At 44.4% G+C, this 19,856-nt stretch overlaps 1 protein-coding gene across 1 annotated transcript in view; it reads right to left on the reverse strand.

The window, feature by feature from the left end:
* XPNPEP1 (X-prolyl aminopeptidase 1) overlaps window positions 1–19,856 on the reverse strand; it is a 410,780-nt gene that overhangs the window by 158,742 nt on the left and 232,182 nt on the right. The window contains exons 13-14 of the mRNA XM_078643742.1: window positions 14,395–14,445; window positions 13,678–13,736 (exon numbers count right to left, since the gene is read on the reverse strand). Of these exons, the coding sequence (XP_078499868.1) occupies window positions 13,678–13,736; window positions 14,395–14,445 (110 nt within the window). The remainder of the gene's footprint in view (window positions 1–13,677; window positions 13,737–14,394; window positions 14,446–19,856) is intronic.

Consider the following 19,856-nt stretch of genomic DNA (forward strand, 5'->3'; position numbering starts at 1 on the left):
GCTTACACTTTTTATTTGTTCTACAAGGTCTTTTAGTGTCAGATTAATGTAATACGTGACATTTGTATTGACTGAACATAGTGCACTAATTTAGCTACTGAAAAGGGTAAACATTTAATATTATAATTTGGTGCTAAATGAGCGAGAGAAGCATATACCAATCCAGTGGTTAAACCTTACAATGTATAATCAGGACCTTGCTTTAATTAAAGAAATCATTTTACGCCTCCTCTGCACCCGACATCGCCATCGCCATCCCGGACGGGTACAAGATCATCAGGAGGGACCGCATCAACCAGACCGGAGGTGGCATCGCCATCGTCCACAGGAACACCATCCGCATCACGACCGACGCCAACGACTCCTTCGCCGCAGCCGAACATCTCCACTTCCAGATTCACACCGACCCTAAGACGACCCTCAGAGGCACCCTCGTCTACAGACCCCCAGGACCACGCACACAATTCAGCAAAGACATCACAGACTTCATCAGCCCGCACGCCCTCCCCTCCACCGACTACATCCTCCTCGGGGACCTCAACTTCCACCTGGAGAACAACAAGGACCGCAACACCACCGCCCTGCTGGAAAGCCTCGCCAACCTCGGACTCAAGCAACTGGTCAACACCCCCACCCACTACGCCGGCCACACACTTGATCCCGTCTTCTCTTCCAGCAAGTACATCACCTTCAGCCACGCCACCGGACTCCACTGGACCGACCACAGCTGCGTCCACTTCAGCTTCAAAAGATCCACGACCCACCACCACCCGCAACAGGTACCTCACAGGAATTGGAGCAAGATCACCGCAGACCAGCTCACCACCTCCCTCAGCCAGAGCCCACCCGCCAACACAACGGACCCCAACGAAGCAGCCCGCAACTTCACACAGTGGCTGACCGCCTGCGCCGACGACCTCGCGCCACTAAAGAACCCTCCCAGCAGACCCAGAAGCAAGAAGGCATCCTGGTTCACCGACGACCTCAAGGACTCCAAGAAGACCTGCCGCACCCTCGAGAAAGCCTGGCTCCTCGACCGGACCACCGACAACATGACCGCCCTCAAACACGCTACCCGCAAGCACCACCAGCTCATCCGCACCACCAAGAAGAAATGCCTGAAGGAACGACTGGACAACAACGCCCACGACAGCAAAGAGCTCTTCACTATCGTCAAGGAGTTCTCCAACCCCAGCACCGGCACCAACGACATCACTCCGTCACAAGACCTCTGCGACTCCCTCGCCTCGTTCTTCCACCGCAAGATCGCCGACATCCACAACAGCTTCGGCGCCCCACCCACGCACCCAACCGTCGAACCAACGCCCCCCACCGCCACCCTTCGCACCTGGACCACGGTGACCACCGAAGACACAGCCCGCACGATGAACACCATCCACTCCAGATCACCGACCGACCCCTGCCCACACCACGTCTTCAACAAGGCCGACTCCACCATCGCACCCCAACTCCGGAACATCATCAACGCCTCCTTCAACACCGCCACCTTCCCGGAGAGCTGGAAGCACACCGAGATCAGCGCCCTCCTGAAGAAACCTACAGCGGACCCCACCGATCTCAAAAACTTCCGCCCCATCTCGCTCCTCCCTTTTCCTGCTAAAGTCATCGAGAAGATCGTCAACAGACAGCTGACTGCCTTCCTCGAGACGAACGGATCCCTCGACCCCTCGCAGTCCGGCTTCAGAGCCAACCACAGCACCGAGACCCCCCTAATCGCAACCAACGACGACATCCGGACCCTGCTCGACAAGGGGGAAACAGTGGCCCTCATCCTCCTGGACCTCTCCGCTGCGTTCGACACGGTCTGCCACCGCACCCTAGTCCAGCGCCTCAGCAGCATCGGTATCCAAGAGAAGGCACTGGAGTGGATCATCTCGTTCCTCGCCGGAAGAACACAAAGAGTCCGCCTCCCCCCGTTTCGCTCCGAGGCCACCGAAGTCATCTGCGGCGTCCCGCAAGGATCTTCACTCAGCCCCACCCTCTTCAACATCTACATGAAACCTCTCGCAGCCATCGCACGCCAGCACAACCTCAACATCATCTCTTACGCCGACGACACCCAGCTGATCCTCTCCCTCACCAGAGACCCCGACACCGCCAGAACCTAGCTACACGAAGGGATGAAATACGTCGCCGAGTGGATGAAGGACAGCCGCCTGAAACTGAACTCGGACAAGACGGAAGTCCTCATCCTGGGATCTTCGCCCTCTGCCTGGGACGACTCCTGGTGGCCCCCAGGCCTGGGCACCGCACCCAAGCCAACCGACCACGCACGCAACCTGGGCTTCATCCTGGACCCCTCCCTCTCGATGACCAGACAAGTCAACGCCGTCTCCTCATTGTGCTTCAACACCCTGCGTATGCTTCGCAAGATCTTCCGCTGGATCCCGACCGAGACCAGGAAGACTGTCACCCAGGCACTCGTCACCAGCCGACTGGACTACGGAAACGCCCTCTACGCCGGAACCACAGCCAAGCTACAGAAAAGACTCCAGCGCATCCAGAACGCCTCCGCCCGACTCATCCTGGATGTCCCCCGACGCAGCCACATCTCCAGCCACCTGAGGAACCTGCACTGGCCCCCCGTCGACAAGAGGACCACGTTCCGGCTCCTCACCCACGCACACAAGTCTCTCCACGACCTGTACCTCAACGACCGACCACCTGACCTTCTACACGCCCACTCGCCAGCTACGGTCCACCAGCCTCGCCCTCGCAGCCGTACCACGCATCCGAAGAGCCACCGCCGGAGGAAGATCCTTCTCTTACCTGGCTGCCAAGACTTGGAACTCCCTCCCCATCCACCTTCGGCTGACCCAGGACCATCTCGCCTTCAGGAAACAACTCAAGACCTGGCTGTTCGAGCGGTAGCATACCCCTCCCCCCAAGCGCCTTGAGACCCTCCCGGGTGAGTAGTGCGCTATACAAATGGCATGATTGATTGATTGATTACTTATTTGCGCATGCATCTTGAACAGAATAACTCCACTCATAGGTTTTAATAGACTAAAATGTTGCTACATTCTTTCTAACAATATACACCTTGCACATGAAAAGTAAATTGTGAATTGGTTTACTAACAGTATCATCCTTGAGGCTTAGATAAGGTTCCCGAACTATTTTGTTTCAATAAACATCACTCAATATAGCGATATAATTCAAAGAACTACAGTGAAATACAAAATGTTAAATAACTTATTTATTTTGGTTGTGACCCCTCTTCTTTCTGTAAATATTTGGTTCATTCAACAGCACCCATGCCGTTGGATTTACATCCCCTTTGCCAGAATGTGCAATGTTTAACAAGAGTATGTTTACCACTGTAAATGGTCAAATGAAAAACTGCTTCTGGCAAGTGATAGCTGAAGCAATATGGTGCTGTCGCCACTCCTAAATCTGGTGCAGTGGATGGTGTGGCTTGATATCAGTTCTAGGAGAAAGACAATGACTAGATGGAACATCATACATAAACACAAAACTAGAGATTGGAGCTGGTTTGTATCACTTCAGGAGAAAAGATACTTATCGCAGGCAGGTGAAAAATGCCCCTAATGCAGATTCCATTTTTTCTCTAAGATAAGATGACCTTCTTTGGGATTTGAGTGCAATTCATCTTTAGTATTATAATGAGCATGAGCATGAGCATCCCAGAGCCAAATGAAAATGCGAGCAGGGAATATGTGTGCTACAACAGGTTTAACTTGCTACTCATGAACAATATTTTTTGGGGTTGTAACTGAAATTTGTGTCCTTCTTATCACAGTCAACAAAAGATAAGAAAGGGACTGCTTAGGGGTAAATTCTTGCTATGAGGGATGAACCAGTTACTTACCTATTAATATTTCACTTTGTGCTTGGTGATTTTCGATATTCGCATGCTGCGAGCTTGAGCCTACAATACCCAAATGGAGCCTACAATCCCCACGCCTACCATTTTAGATTCTTCTTTTTTACCTCCACTTACCTTCTTCAATGGGGGGCAAGGAGCGTTAGTTACTGATGTGCCAGTTCACCTAGTGGGTGGACCACATTATGCCTATTTTCAGCTGTGGCATGTGTGACCCCCAGCCCACGTGACGCATCTTTTGCTATAATAGTTTGATGAAAGGGAATGGTGAAACGTCTCCACCTTCAGCATGTTCTTTTTGCTCCATCATTTTACTTCCTTGCTGACTCTGTCTGCTACAACCTCTAGATCTTCCCACTTCCCTGGAGTTTGCGACCATTGTTGTTTCAGCTACTCCGGACTAGGTCTCGTGTAAAGTCTTGTGTTTGGTATTAGATAAATACAAGAGGCCATCATACCCAGCAGTTTAATCACTGTCAGAAATCAGTTGTGTATGACATTAAATGCACTGTATTTATAATAGCTCCCATGAAAGTCTTCCTCATTTCGAGAGTATTTTCCCAATTCACAGTGAAATCCAGTTGATCATGCAACGCAGTTTCACCACTTACAGAATATTTGTCCTGCATTGATCAAATGTTTTCACTCTTACCAGCCAGTCATCCAGGTAAGGTGAAACATGAATAGATTGTCGCGTAAGGTGGGCTCATGGCAGAGTCTTGGTATGATCTCCCACTGCAGATTTTATACCAAAAGGTAACACCTTGAACTGAATATACACCACCCCAGCCAATATTGAACACTTGAAGTATTTTCTGTACGAAGGGTGTACAGGGAAGTAGAAGTAGGAGTGTTTTAGGTCTAATGTCGCTAAGGGGGAATGACATTCTGCAGTGTTGTCATCGTTAAACTCTGGGTATTGACAAACGTGTTCACAAACCACAGCTAAAGGATAGGCTGCACAGTCAAGTCCTGTTTGGGTACTCGGAAGGATGAAGAGTATACCACGGTGTGTGTTTGTTGTAGAGGCATTGTCTCCATCTACTAATTTTGCAGTAGTTCCTGAACCTCTTGTAGCTGTATTTGCTTCTATTCTTTTTTGTATTGTTGTGTTGGGAGTACTACAGGAGGTGTCTTTATGAATTCTATGCAATACCTGCGTCTTACAAGATTTAGCACACTCATGTCTGATGTGAGGGACTCCCAAGTGCTTATTAAAGCTTTGCCCCTCTACAGGTGTTGTATGTGTGGGGAACTGAACGGAGTCACTTTTGGGTTTGTGGGAAAGTGCCTCTAGAGGTGCCAACCAAGGGTGTGTGCGATGGGTTTGTGTCACCCGTCTTTAAGTATAGGGAATATGATGAATGAATGAATATAAAACTTGTTAAGCACAAACTCAGCCCAAAGGCATCAAGGCGCTGCAGACAGGATCAATGTATCAAAGTTCACAGATTACTAAAACTAAAGGATTAAGGGAGATGACAGCTGGAGCAAGAGAAAAGCCAGGTCTTCAAAGATTTCCTAAAGGAAGAATATAATTCCAAAGTGGAGATTGAGATAGGAAGAAGATTCCACAAGTTGGCGCGTAACAGCGAGAACGCCCTCCACCCCCGCATCTGACTTTCCTAAACCTAGAAACTGTTACCCAATTCCTACTAGCAGATCTCAAGTTCTTGCCAGGGATATATCTGTGAAACAGTTTATTAATGCCTTCAGAGCCCCTGTTGTGAAAGGCCTTGTGTACCAGACAAAGGGCTTTGAACACAATTCTCCTCCCAAGTGGGAGCCAGTGAAGGCTACTAATGTTGGATGAGACAGCGTGAAATTTAGGGAGACCCATCACCAGCCTAGCAGCTGCATTCTGCACCAGTTGGAGTCGATGCAGGAGTTCCTTATTTATCCCTAAATAAAGGGCATTGCAGTAATCCAACCTGGATACAACAAGGGCGACCACTGCCTGTTTCCAAGGTTGAAAGGGAGAGAAAACGGAAGATCTTCCTAAGAGTCTGTATCATCCCAAACATGTTGAAACGGTTCTATTTATTTGTGACTTTAATGACAAAGAGGAATCTACAATAATGCCTAGATTCTTGGCACTAAGACAGGGGACAGGGCAGGCTCCTAGAGAAACAGGCCACCAGGCCTCTGACCAAATATCTAGCTTGTCTCCAAAAATTAAAAACGCAGTTTTGTCCCCATTGAGTCTGAGGTAATTCTCCACTATCCATGCAGCCACTGCTTGCATGCAATTATTAAAATTTGCAGCTGAGGCTGAGACACTCTCTGTGATGGAAATCAGAATCGGAGTGTCGTCAGCATAAGATAGGACTTCTAAACCAAAAGACCTAACCACAGCGGCGAGCGGGGCTACATAGATATTAAAGAGAGTAGGACTCAATGAGGATCCCTGAGGTACTCCACAAAACAATTGTTTGGGGGCAGACAAAAATTGACCCATCTTAACTATCTGTGAACGATCCATAAGGAAGGATGACAACAGGTTAAGTGCAGATTCCTCTATCCCAATTTCCTGGAGCCTACCAACCAGCCTACTTGGAGAGATCGTATCGAAGGCTGCAGTCAGGTCTAGGAGGATCAACAAGGTGGTGTGACCAGCATCAACCTGTTGTCGAATGTTGTTAAAGACAGCGGTTAGTGCCGATTCTGTGCTGTGATCCCTCCTGAAACCCTGCTGCGAACCATCGAGCAGTTGGTATTCCTCAAAGTAGCAACTGAGATGGCGGTTAAGATGTCTTTCCAGGATTTTGGCAGGGACAGGCAACAGAGAGATAGGCCTATAGTTTTTGGATTCGGTTGGATCAAGGGAGGCCTTCTTGAGCAGGGGCTTTACCACTGCAGTTTTCCATTCGGTGGGAAATTGGCCAGCAGAGATGGCGGAATTAATGATAGCCGTTAGAGGAGATATACCTGCCTCTTTTCGCAGTTTCAGGATCTTAAGAGGACACAATTCAAGTGGGAAACCAGACCTAATCCCACTTAGCAACGATTCAGTGTCCTACCTGGCTCTTTCTGTCTGCTGCCCACTCTTATTAGGAGAGTTTGATAATGCTGAAGAGCATCTGCAGCTTCAGACGTCTCATTGGCCTTCTTAGCCTACCTGCGGGCTGAAGAAATGATTACCTGTAAGGAACATATCCACTACACTGGCTTGTACCTATGGTGTGAAACACGAAATATGCAGTCATGCATGTATCCTCATCATTGTACCAGTGGCCATCTGTCTGCAAGCCGTTTCAGCCTCATCTATGGTAGACGTCAAGCATGAGCTGCTAAAGTTTCCTATCCTCCTCCACAACTGCCTTTGCCTTTTTTACATACCCTTCTGGCAAATTCTACATAACCTCCTCCATACCCTCCGACTGTTAGTGAGCGTACCTATTTAGGAGGTATTTGAATTGGCTTTACAGCATTGCGTAGATCCCAGCTCTACGCATCTAAGGTCACCTTTGCATCTTATTGGAAGCCAATATATATATATAGTACCTTTGGCTAAGATTGTCAGGGAACAGGGCTTTGAGATACTGTTCTACGCAGATGACACTCAATTGGTGGTGTCATCACCAGAAAACCTAGAAGCGACTGGAAAAAGATTCAGTGAATGCATGCTTTCATTTGCATGCTGGATGCAGCAGACTGACTCCAAATTGATGGAGACAAGACAGAGACAATTCTATTTTGCAAGGTAAATGGGATTTGGACGGATGACTGGTTCCACAAGAAATGGACTCGCTTCCTGATCCTAAAGATGCTGCCAAAAATGTAGGTATTATAGATTACATCTTCATTATGAGTAATGAAGTTTTGGTGGTCTGTGATGCTTGCTTTAGTGTCTTTCATATGCTTAAATAGATATTTAATTAATTCTACAGGAATATCAGAAGACAATCACACAAGCCCTTATCACTAGCTGAATGGACTATGGCAATGCCTTGTATTTTTGCAATAAAGGATTTGTTGCTCGCACATCTACAAGAGGTATAGAACACGGATGCCAGGCTGGTCTGTCACATTTCACCCAGAACTGCATCTAGACCGATCTTAAAGTCTCTCCATTGACTGCATACACGAAAGAGATGAGTTTTAAACGTTTTGGCCATGGGCACAGAGCTCTGTATAGCGGGTCCTATATATTTTAGAGGCACAGTTACTTTTCTTCAGCCAGGCAGAACATTAATATCATCAGATATGGCCATGGCCACACCGCGTTGCATACACAATGTGTGAAAAGAGGTAGCCGCTCCTTCTACCTATCTACAAGGAACTGAAATAAATTACCTTTTGCTATTATAACTTGTAAGAACCTGATATCCTTAAAAAAAACTTCCTAAAACATAGCTTTTCTGATGTGTTGCTGAGAAACTAACTTACTAACTAGTCTGGCTAATACTTCATCCTTAACACCTTTATACTTGGTTGGGAGAGAGCTGTTTGTGCTAAACAAAGTAAGTTCACTTAACATCTTTCTCCCAACCACCTTTATCTCCGGTGTTGTTTCTAGGGTGTTTTCTGGTTCCTGCCTAGGTCTCTTTACCCCTAAAGTTGTAGGAGTCTTGTGTTGGCTCACAGATTCCTCAAAGGCTGCTTTCTTTTTAATGAAAAGCTCAATTTGAGGTTGAGTGTTACCTTCTTCTATTCAACGTCAATGATTTTGTCCCGGAGTGACTTTTTCCTGGAGGGTGTCAGGCCTTCTTTTCCCTTTGAAACTCAATTGTCTTTGGAAGCCAAGCCAACTGATGTATACAAATTAATGCAAAAAGAAAATTGAGAAACCACACTGGAGGAAACCAAATCATGTAACACCAATTAGAAGGAAAGATAATTTTAAGGACATGCGAATAAATTGAAAATTAAAGGAAACATCTTAAATGAACGATAATTTTAAGGAAAAATCAAAATGACATTAAACTTGGATGAAGTTTAGACTAGTGAAGAGTTTATGTGGTCAGGGATAGGAAGTGTTTTGGTGTGTGCTTGGGGTTTGTAGGTGTCAGGAATGGGTGTACTTCAGGCATAGAAAGGGGTTTTTAGGTTCAGGGATGGGTGGGGTTTATGGGTGGTGAGGGGTTTTAAGGATTCAGGCATGGGAGTTTAGATGTAGAAAGAGAGTTCAGGGATGGATGGGTGGTGTTAAAGAGAGGTGAGGTTTTTTAAGGGTTTTGGTATCGATGGAGTTTGGGTATAGCTAGTGGTTTTGAGTACCAGGGATGGGTGGGGTTTAAGCGCAGAAAGGGTTTTTTAGGGTTCAGGAATGGTGGGTAGCAAGGGACAATGCGTAAAGTATTTGAGCAACACTACAAACAGTAACACAGTGAACACATCACAAAAAGACTCCACACAAGGTTAGAAAAGCAGAGCTTAATTTTATAAATAAAACACGATCAAAAAGACAAAAATACAACAAGTACTAGTAGAGATATGAAGTTTTAAAGAATACATGTAAAAAATAACACTTAGAAGCAATAACTGCTTAAATAGGTGATCTGGTATCACTGGACCTTGGCAAATTCAAAAGTTCATACTGACCACAATGGAGTGCGTGCTTGATACAGGGACCCACTTGGGCCCGTGAACCAAAGTACTTTGATCCAGGACAGGTCGTCTTTGACAAAGAAGCGGGATGCAGGTGAAGCGATGTGTTGGTGCCGAGCCACACTGCGGACGAGATGGATTAATTTCCTCAACGCAACTGTGGCAATGCGTCAATGTGAAGCGCTGGTTATGAATGTGATGCACAGCTGCTGCTCCCGCAGAAGGCGATGTGTCATTTCCTAAGGCGTTGCGCTGGTTCTAAAGACAATGCGGTGGTTCCAAAGGCGATGCGCCGGGTCCACTCCACGTAACGACGAGGATGCGCTCGTTTAGACTCATGCAAAGGGGAGAATGCGCCGGTTCCAACTCACGCAAAGACGAAGATGTGTCAGTTCCAATGAGAATGTGTGATTATTGAATGTAGAAGCATCTCAGGCTTCACTTCTATGGGTCCAGGATTGGGGTGGCACCACTTGGCAGGGCAGACTCACAGCTTGTAAAGTCCAGATGCAGGTAGTTGAAGTCCTAGATATCACTGAGACTTAGAACAGGCGACAAGCCAGGAAGCCCTTGGAGTCTCTGTGGGTTCAAGTGATGCAGGTCCACTCCTTCTCACCCAGGCAGGAGAACAGCAGGGCTGATCAGCAAGGCAAGAGCATAGCAAAGAAGAAGTCCATCAAGCCAGAAATCCAGCAAAGCGGCAGCTCTTCTTCCTGGCAGGGTAAACACAGGTCCAGAAGTGTACTGAAATTATGGTGTCAAAGTTCAGTACTTATACCCAGTTGTGCCTCTAAAGTAGGGGAGACGTCAAAGAAAGCTTTGAAGTGCACAGGCGTCCTCCCTGCCAGCCGTGGCTCCAGATTCACTACAGGTGAATCTGTCCTTAGTGTGTGGACAGGACACAGCCTATGTAAGCATGCGGCCATGCCCAGTTGCTCCTTCCCATCATCCAGGATGGCCAGCCAAGAAACAGCCAAGCTTCCTTTGAAAGTGGCTGTCTAGAGGGAATACACAAGGCCCAGCTGTCACCCAGCACAGACTGAACAGAGACAGGCAGCAGGCCCCAAATGAATAAAGTAAGTACATGCCAACTTTCTAAAAGTAACACTGAAAAAACCTGGGCACGTGTCTCGCGCTCCTCGCTGTTGCACTGCCAGAAATGGGATTCATCCCCCAAGTGTACCAAATTCAACTCAGTGCTCATAAAATAGTTCATTGAAACCTTTTGTTAATTCTGTTCCTGATTTTTAACTTATCCTTGTTCAACTTGATTCACCACCACGGAGACGGTAAGATTCCATCTGCACTTTTTATTCAACTTTTCTTTCACCGACTGTATGCCTATTCGGGCTTTGTACACCGGCTCGTTAATTACAGATGCATCAATAATGGAGTAGAAAAAACGCTTCCAAACCCAATGCATTTCGAGCATTCTGGGGTCTTCATCAGGGGTTTCTATAACAAGATAAAGAAAACATCTTGACTGACCAATACATTAAAGCAAAATGACAAAACAATTACATTTTTATGCGCGATAATAGATTCTATTTGTAAAGCATTATGCTCACAGGGTTATTTATATTTTGGGAGTCTATTAATGCGATTAGGGGCGGGATGGACATACACTTTAGCATTTCTGGTTATGTAGGGTGGGTTGGTTTGAAGCATTATGGGAATTGGAGTTTTGAGTGAGAGGGCGTGTTCATCAGTTGTAAAACATCGGAGGGAATCCATTACGGGCTGTGGGTATTTAAGCATGAAGGGTAGATTGAATTGACGGTATGGGCGGATTTTCATGAGAGAGGATGTTGGAGGACAGCATGAGAGGCTGTTAATTGCAGCATTTAAGAGGTAATAGGTTGATAAAAGAATAAAGACCATGAATGCACGAGGGAGGTCAAAAGTAATTAATGGGAGGTTTTTGCAGGAGGGACGTTGTTCAGTTTGGGGGATATGAATGGGAAGCACTTAGGGGTGGTCGTGTATTGTGAGGTGACAGTTGGGGCCCGTGATTTAGTATGATAGTTTGTTTTTGTCACGGGGAGGTCATGGGTGGGGATATTTTAATTTACGTTCACGGCTTTGTTACTTTTTTGTCAATGTTTTGTCATTTTCCTTTAATGTATCGGTCAGTCAAGATGTTTTCTTTATCTTGTTATAGAAACCCCTGATGAAGAGCCCCCCAAGGCTCGAAATGCATTGGGTTTGGAAGCGTTTTGTCTACTCCATTATTGATGCATCTGTAATTAACGAGCCGCTGTACAAAGCCCGAATAGGCATACAGTCGGTGAAAGAAAAGTTGAATAAAAAGTGCAGATGGATCTTACCGTCTCCGTGGTGGTTTATCGAGTTGAACAAGGATAAGTTAAAAATCAGGAACAGAATGAACAAAAGGTTTCAATGGACTATTTTATGAGTACTGAGATGAATTGGGTACACTTGGGGGATGAATCCCATTTCAGGCAGTGCAAAAGTGAGGAGCGCGAGACACGTGCCCAGGTTTTTCCAGTGTTACAATTACTGTGGTAGAGGCGAACCACGGTTCACTGCTTGCACGCATTCATTAGGAGTTTTTCAAGAATGGTTTCAAGTTAAGGAAAGGAGTGCACTCTCACACTTGTACTTTAACTTTCTAAAAGTGGGATTTGCTAAACTGTAACTTAAAACCCAACTTCACCATAAGTTATTTTAAATTGTGAGTCCACTGACCCGAACTTGAAAGGTCTATCTCTTCACAATTGGGAATTACACTGAAAAGATATACTAAGGTAGTCCCAATGTTAGGTTGGATGGTGATTATGGGTGGTGAGAAGTCAGCGAATTAAAAGCATCTGAAGTAATTGTTTGACAATGTACAAGATATACAATCTGAAATAGTTTCACCTTAAGTAAAGCAAAGAAATAAATTACTTTGACAAAATGTATTCTGAAAATAGGATCTGCAATCATTCTATTTACACATTTTAAAAAAAATTGCGCAAAACCAATTACGAACAAAAAGATATTTTATAAATTCGTTTCTATGACATGGTAAATGCCATTCATTCTGAAAATGTCCATTAAACATTTTAGGCGAAATGGTTTCTCAGTAATGGCATTTCATGAAATAGCTTTTCTATTAAATCATATACAAACGAGTCAACACCTTTTGGCATATCCTTACCAGTGGGTTTCTCTTCTAACCTAGTAGGGTGAGAAGAATATGAAGCTCATTCGACAGCAAGTTTTCAGCATTGAGGGCTTGGCTTGTGCCTGTGCGGGTTAGATTTTCTACTTAAAGGGATTAACTTTAACATCTTTACCGGCAACTTGAATGCCCTGCCTCTCAACAGCTCCTGATGATTTTCACCTTAGGGCACTGTGGTTTTAGTCTGCCTTATGCTCCAAACTTCCAGATAAAACTGACAAGTCTTCTCTGGTCTTGTTTCTCTTGTTGTTCTCTCTGAGCCTTTTCAGCCTCACTTTTGCTTTTCTACCCCCGTGAGCCCTGCCACATCTGCTGATGCCCAATGTGGTAGTAAAATATTGAGGCTACATATCAGAGTCTTCAGTCTTAAAGAGTGAACAGGCATAGCAATCGTCAACTCTATGATCCTCTGGCTGTCAGAACATACATACTCTAATTTTGTTGTTAAAGAAAAACTACCTATTACAGTTGGGGCAGAATTTGAGGAGGGTGCTCAAAATACAAAATGGCATACATGACTCCAATGGACTGTACACTGAGCATCTATCACTCTACTACTATGTCAACGTTTCCATTAACTGTATCCCTAAAAATTATGATTCAGCATCAAGACTAGGTTCCTTAGCATCATTACTTCAAATTTCTTTGACAAATTGTTCGTCAGCTTACTTAGGAGCTTTGTCAATATACCCCCAAACTTAACGGCGGAAAAATGAATCTAAAATGTAGATCATATTGTCAGCTTATAGGCAAATCTTCATTTGAGAACAACAACAACCGTCAGCCACATGGGAGCATGGGTAGATTAGTTTGGGATTTCCTACAAGTTATTTACCTACAAAAGGATGGATGTTGATTTAGAATATTGTATGGTCAAATGAAAACAAAAACCTATAGACTACCTGATCGATGTGTTTTCAGTAAACAAGCAAAGTGTCACTTAACACTGCTACATTTCATGCTGAAAATGTGTGAAATAGAAGGAGGTCACTAAATGTTAATGCTTCCAAGTTAAAGTCTATGCCACTCCCTCCCATGTCCACTGAGCTGTGCACCTTCTCAAATAGCTTACCTACGAAACTTCTCTGCTTGGTCAGAGGCAGAGATTTCTGTAACTGTTCCTTTGGGAACCTAGAATAATAAGAATACAAGCAAAGGTGATCAGGACAACAGCAGTATCATAAACTGTGCACTACAGATCAATATACACTTTGAACTAAATGAATTCGAAGATGACAGGGACATTATTATATGTCCTGCTGTAATTTTTTTTTAAAAAGTGTGATAACCTTAATCAAACCATTTCTACAGAGATGATATCCTAAAAATGGCCAACAGAACCTCCAAGATCCTGGACGTCATTGTACAGTCCGTCCACACAAAGCAGATTGTACCCAGAGAGTATGGATGTCTGACCTGGGTATAAAAGCGTCATAGGCTTAAGAACCTTTCAGAAGCACAAGGTCTGTCAGCCTTTGCTATCTTTTTTGAGGGAATAATAGAAAGCTCAAGCCTTTGGCAGTTTCAAAGTACCATACTGAGAGCAAAATGGAAAGCAGGAGGTTGGCGAGGCAGAGCTATAAAAAAGAATGTACTAGCAATCAGAACGAATATGCTGGCATACAAGAGCTTCACCCTTTACACTGTACACTGAAGATTTCAACTTTGATAGTGGCCTAATATATAATATGATGTAGGGGAAATTTACTAGTTGGCACAAATGTTTTCATATCATTTATAGTGCAATATGAATCCACATATTAGAGCACAAGGTCAATGAACACACTACCTCCTTCTCCAGCCAATTGAACAGTTCACAGAGAGCAACGGCATCTTTAACCTGCATTAGAAAGTACAAACACAAATCAAACAATTAATGAATTATTTAAAATCAACATTGAACAGGCATATTGCTCATCAGTTTTGGCAAATCAGATTAGCAAAAACAACAGAGTCCGTAGACTGATCTGGAAAATTTACAATATATCAGTTTATTTTCTTGCAAATGGGCCTTGGAGACATAAGCTTGGATCTCAACACAGATTGTTTACTACAAAAAGGGTGGAGTAGAATTAAATCTCCACGAGGACAAAGTCCAGTTCTTTAAGTGAAACAGTCAGGATCCAAATACAATATATTTAGGGCATGATTCATCATAGGGGCTTTAGCATCTGAAGGATTCATGCCGAAGTTCAAACGACCTGGGGAAATTGCCTCTTTGATGGAGAGTAGGTTTTATTTCTACTCCACTCTTGATATACAATTTAGCTAACATAAAGGAAGTTAATAATAAATGTTATTTAACTGTTGAAGTTTAAGAGATGATTATGTGACCTTTTTGTCCTACATAGCCTGACTACTTAATGGAAAGATTATAGAGAAATGTGTTATTCACTTGGAACTCCCTTTCTCCAGCTCTGGTATCTTTCATGTATTCACATGCATGAATCCCTCCCCGTCGTCAGCACGGGACTCCCCAGTAACTTTAAACAGAAGAAACCAGTGTTAAAATGGCAATAGGCTTCAATAACAGTGTTTGTATAGTAGCACATCCACCTCATTTCAAAAACGTGAACTTCAGTCAATGAGGGGAAAGTGCTGAGCTCTCAGACTCCCACTTGATTCAATCTTAGCTCTGATGTTTGCAACACAGGTGAGAACAGTAGTTATGACAGAACTGAACCTCTGACCGGGGAGGTAGGAGGGATGACATGTGAATATATGAAAGAGACCAACTTTAGGGAACTGGAGTCATAGGTATTTGACTCATTTCTTCTCCAGTGTTACATCTTTCATATACTTGCATGTTTTAATCAGAACAGCCGGCAGTACATAACTTTTTAATAAAGTGGGAAGTAGTCTCACTTTATTGAAACAGTTTGTACAAAACTGCTTGTCTCACTGCAGATTCAGCGGACCCATTCACATCTAGGCAGTAATGCTTGGGAGAGACCAGCCTAATTTTCTACATAGCTGGATGGCAAATATCCTGCAAAAACATTCCACTATAAAGTGGTACTGTCATGGCATAGCTATGCTTCTGGTTGGGTGTTGGTGTGCCCTCACTCTACCTTGGAGGACAGGTTTAGCCTTACAGTGCCTGAAAGTGATACAGGCAGACAGCTAACATACGAGACCTTGTCTGGATAGTAAACAGACTTTTCTTGGATGGACGAAAGAGGCACATAATGGATCTGGATGCTAGAAGTCATTCGTTTTGTCCATTTGTATCCGGATACACCGGCAGACTTGCAATAAGTGTGAGGATCCCTCTATACCAGCAGATGTATTAGGGAAGAAGGTCTGCAGGATAACAGTCTCATTAGGGTGAAAGTCTATAGGGACTTTAGTCATAAATATGGTTTGTAGAATCACCTTGTGTGTGGTGAAGAGAAGATGCACCTCTTTTATGGTGAATGCCTGTAAATTCCTTTCATAAGCTGCTTTGGAATCCTCTGCAAGAATGAGGATGAAGAAAAGTCTTCTGTCCTTCCAGAATCTGGACATTCTGGCGAAGTGCTCCCTGATTGACAACGTACTGGGGAGCTCAAGCCAGAACAGAAAAACTGGATGGGGATCACATGGAGGTTGGGGTATGGTCATTTTCTTTCCACCACAAACAGAATCTCTTCCCCTCTGCATTGTAGGTCTTCACTGTGGATGGCACACATTCCTGCACGAAAATGTCTCTATATTCTGAAGGAATATCCAGATGGGCATACTCAAAGTTATCAGGAACCATGCCACCAGGTGTAAAGACTTGAGGTTCTGGTGGAGTCTGGTGGAGGCGTCTGGTTAGGTACACGGACAGCCTCATGAATTCACTGTACCAACAATAACGAGGCCCTGATGGGGCAATCAGAAAAGAGGGTAAATGGCGAAACGGATTAAGTAGAGACAATCTATGATGCAATCAAAATAGCATTGGGTACCAATCCAAGTAGACTGACATTTCTGGAGTAATACTGGCATTTCCTGCTCTCCAGGGTGGTAAAAAGGTCTATAATTGACTGCCCCAATTTAAAAAAATGTATTCTACTTGGTCCTTATGGAGTTTCCACTCATGTGGCTGAGTGCGTCTGCCTAGTTGGTCCGGCATCTTGGAAAATGCTCCACTGGGATGTTCACTTCTTTGGAAATGACCTAGTCGCAAAGCATCTGTGCCTCTTATGACAGTCAAAGGGACCTTGTTCTGCAATGCAATACATTACAGTTGGGTTGTCGGTCCTGATCAACACAGCTTGTTTTGCTAACCCGGAAAATCCAGCTGATGGTCTATAACTCTAAAATGTTTTTGTGGAGTTGCTTTCTGAAATGGACCATACATGGGCCTCTTTTGGACAGCTTTTGCACGTGGGCTTCCCAATCTTCCAGTGGTGCAGGTGCCATGATTATTCTGCTTGTGGATGGCTGCAATGGAAGACCTATTCTGAGTTTCAAAGGGAACCTCCACCACAAAAAGCTTGCTTGAGTCATCTGGAGTATGCAAAAGGGAACCATGTCTTTGATTTGACCTTAAGTTTAGTCAATCTTTCCTAGGAGCTGTAACCTTTTCCCAGCTGAGAATCCAGAAATGTCCCTCGGAACTTCAATCTTGGAACAGGATGTATGGAACCTTTCTTCGTATTCGTAGCCAATCAGAGTTCCAGAAATAGGCAGTTGTAGATGCACACGTCTCTTCCTTTGATGAAGCTTTGACAAGCAAGTAGCCTAGTTTGGATATACTTGGTAACCTTATCTTTGAAGGAAAGCAGTGACAGGTGTCAAGCTCTTTGTAAAAGATTTTTGCCTGAATTGAAGCACCTTGAATTGGTAGTGCTGCTTCATCACAGAGCATTGCAGGTACTGTCTGAGTCTTCAATTTATTGGGAAGTGAGAATATTCATCCTGAAGATAATCGTTGGTGAGGTACTCATTTTCCTGAAGCATCAGAAGAACTATTTGGAGGGTTACTATCTAGAAAGATTGTTTCTTCAAGAATTTTTTCAACTTCTGAAAGTCCAGTGTGGATGTCCACTGACCCAATTTTGTCTTATCCAGAAAGAATCTGGAATAGAACCATCGGTCCCACTGTTTGCTTGCGACCTTCTCTCCGGCTGTTTTTAGGAGGAGCATCTCTTGCTGTTGCTCCTCAAAGGCAGAAGGTTTTTTTTTTGGCAGATGGTTGTGCGGTTTCTGTAAAAAAACACTCCAGATTGTGACCAGAATGCACAATTTGAAGCACACATCAATCTCTAGTGATTGCATCGCAAGTGGGGGCAAAAGCAGAGATTCTTCACTTGACCAGAAGTAGTGAGGTTGAAGGGGGTGGGAAGGTTGTTAAAAATGAAGTTGTCTATTCATTATCCTGGGATTATCCTCACAAGTGTTTGAAGTAGCCTCAGCACTGGCCTCTGCTTGAAGAGTAGCCTTGAGTGATCCAGATTGTCTTAGAGAGTAGCATGTTTTTGTTGGCCTCTATAAAGGGAGACATCTTGTCAATAGGCTTGGGATCTCAAAAGCCACAAGAGGCAGAGAAAATAGGACGTCTGTACTATGACGCTCCTTGGAAGTGTGCCATGACAGTGTCAATCTTGCTATTTTGCAGGGTATCATCAGCATGATTCTAAAATAAAATTTAGCAATCAAAAGGTGTTCGTAAAATCTTTGCCTAGACCTCTGAAAAGAAGGAAATTGATCAAAGCGACCACTACTTGCATAGAACTGCTGTTCCTGTGAGATGACAGAAACCAGTGTTGGAAACATCCATTGCTGCATCTGTATTTGAGGTTGATGTATTTGCACCTTCTCTTATAATAGCCTTAGCTTTTCCTCTTCTGTCTTCTGGGATGAAATTGATGAGAGGCAAAATGCAGAGCCAAAGCTGGCGATCATATCGTCTCAGAATAACCAGGGCATTTGTTACTTTGATGGAGCTTGCAGCCATCTAACTGACACTGTGCCTCAAGAAGTCCATGCATCTGCCATCTATGTCTAGCGGGCTTAACATTGAAGTGACGGGGTTGTTCAATCTAAATTGAGCGGTTGTCAAAATGACCAAATCAGCTTTGGGATGCACTGTCAAGTATGATAGTGCAGAATCTGGCATTCTACGTTTCTTCTCCAGGTGAGGCACAACGGCCTGAAGTGTGGCTGGCATATGAATCCACGTGAGACCTTCCAATCAGAAGTAATTCATAATAGGGATAGACTTAGTCATTTTGAAAAGTTCTTTAAAGGATCTACTGTTTCACAGAAGTCATGGCGAGATCAAGCTTTTTCGCTGCTTTTTCCTAGAAGGCGTGAAAACGTGCAATGTCATTTAGAGGTGAACAAGGCCGGTGATTTATCGATGTCTCTAGGGAGAATATAGTCCTGCCATTACTCATTATGCGGATTACCATCATCCTATTGTTTCTCAAGAAGTTTACGTTTTCCTTCCTCATATGACATCTTGTCAGCATCAGAAGTGTAGTGTTCCCCCATGTCCCTAGAAGTCGCTGGGACAAGAGGAGAGAGAGGGGAAGATATCTTCTGTTGACGAGGTGGCGGTAGGGGTGTTGGCACCAGAAGAGGAGGTGTTGGTGGAAATTGTGGAAGAAACCTTTGAGATTTGTCAAGCATCTCTTAGAAAATATTAATGAATGCCAGGGGAACCTGCATCATCGATGAGTCCCTGTAGGGATGTTTTGGTTATGGTTGCTTAGAGTTCCTACAAAGGAAGTCTATTACAAAGGTTTGATGTTGATATACGTACTTGAGCTGATTTCCCTCCTCCTTAGGCTCCTCTTCATAATTCAGGTACATAGCACACATTGAATTGAGTAGGCCTGTAGCTGTGTCTGAAGCTTGCTTCTGGATGTTCAGCCCCCAGTTCTGAATCCAGTATCTGCACAGAAGTATGTGCAGAAATCTTCAGCGGTGACAGAAGGAAAGTTAAAGTTTGTATGTAACTTTAATTCTTGTCGACAAGGTCTTCGGTGGGGTCACCATTGTCAACAAGTTGGCAACTGTTATCAACGGTAGCTGCACTGTTACCGTCTGCATGGTTGTCTACCGTGCTGTCACCATCGGCTCGATCCGGTCATCAACAGTGCTTCTTGCTGGTCAATAACAGTGAAGTATCCATCGGAAGGATGCTAATCGTCGCCTTTCTCATCAACAGTGGATGTGCATTCGTCGACAACTTGGGTGGTAAAGCGGACTGGATATCAGAATATTGTGATTATTTAACAATGTTTAGTGCAGGATGTTCCCCACCATTTTTAATAC

Source organism: Lissotriton helveticus, chromosome 5_1 (genome assembly GCF_964261635.1).
Source record: "Lissotriton helveticus chromosome 5_1, aLisHel1.1, whole genome shotgun sequence".
Lineage (NCBI taxonomy): Eukaryota > Metazoa > Chordata > Amphibia > Caudata > Salamandridae > Lissotriton > Lissotriton helveticus.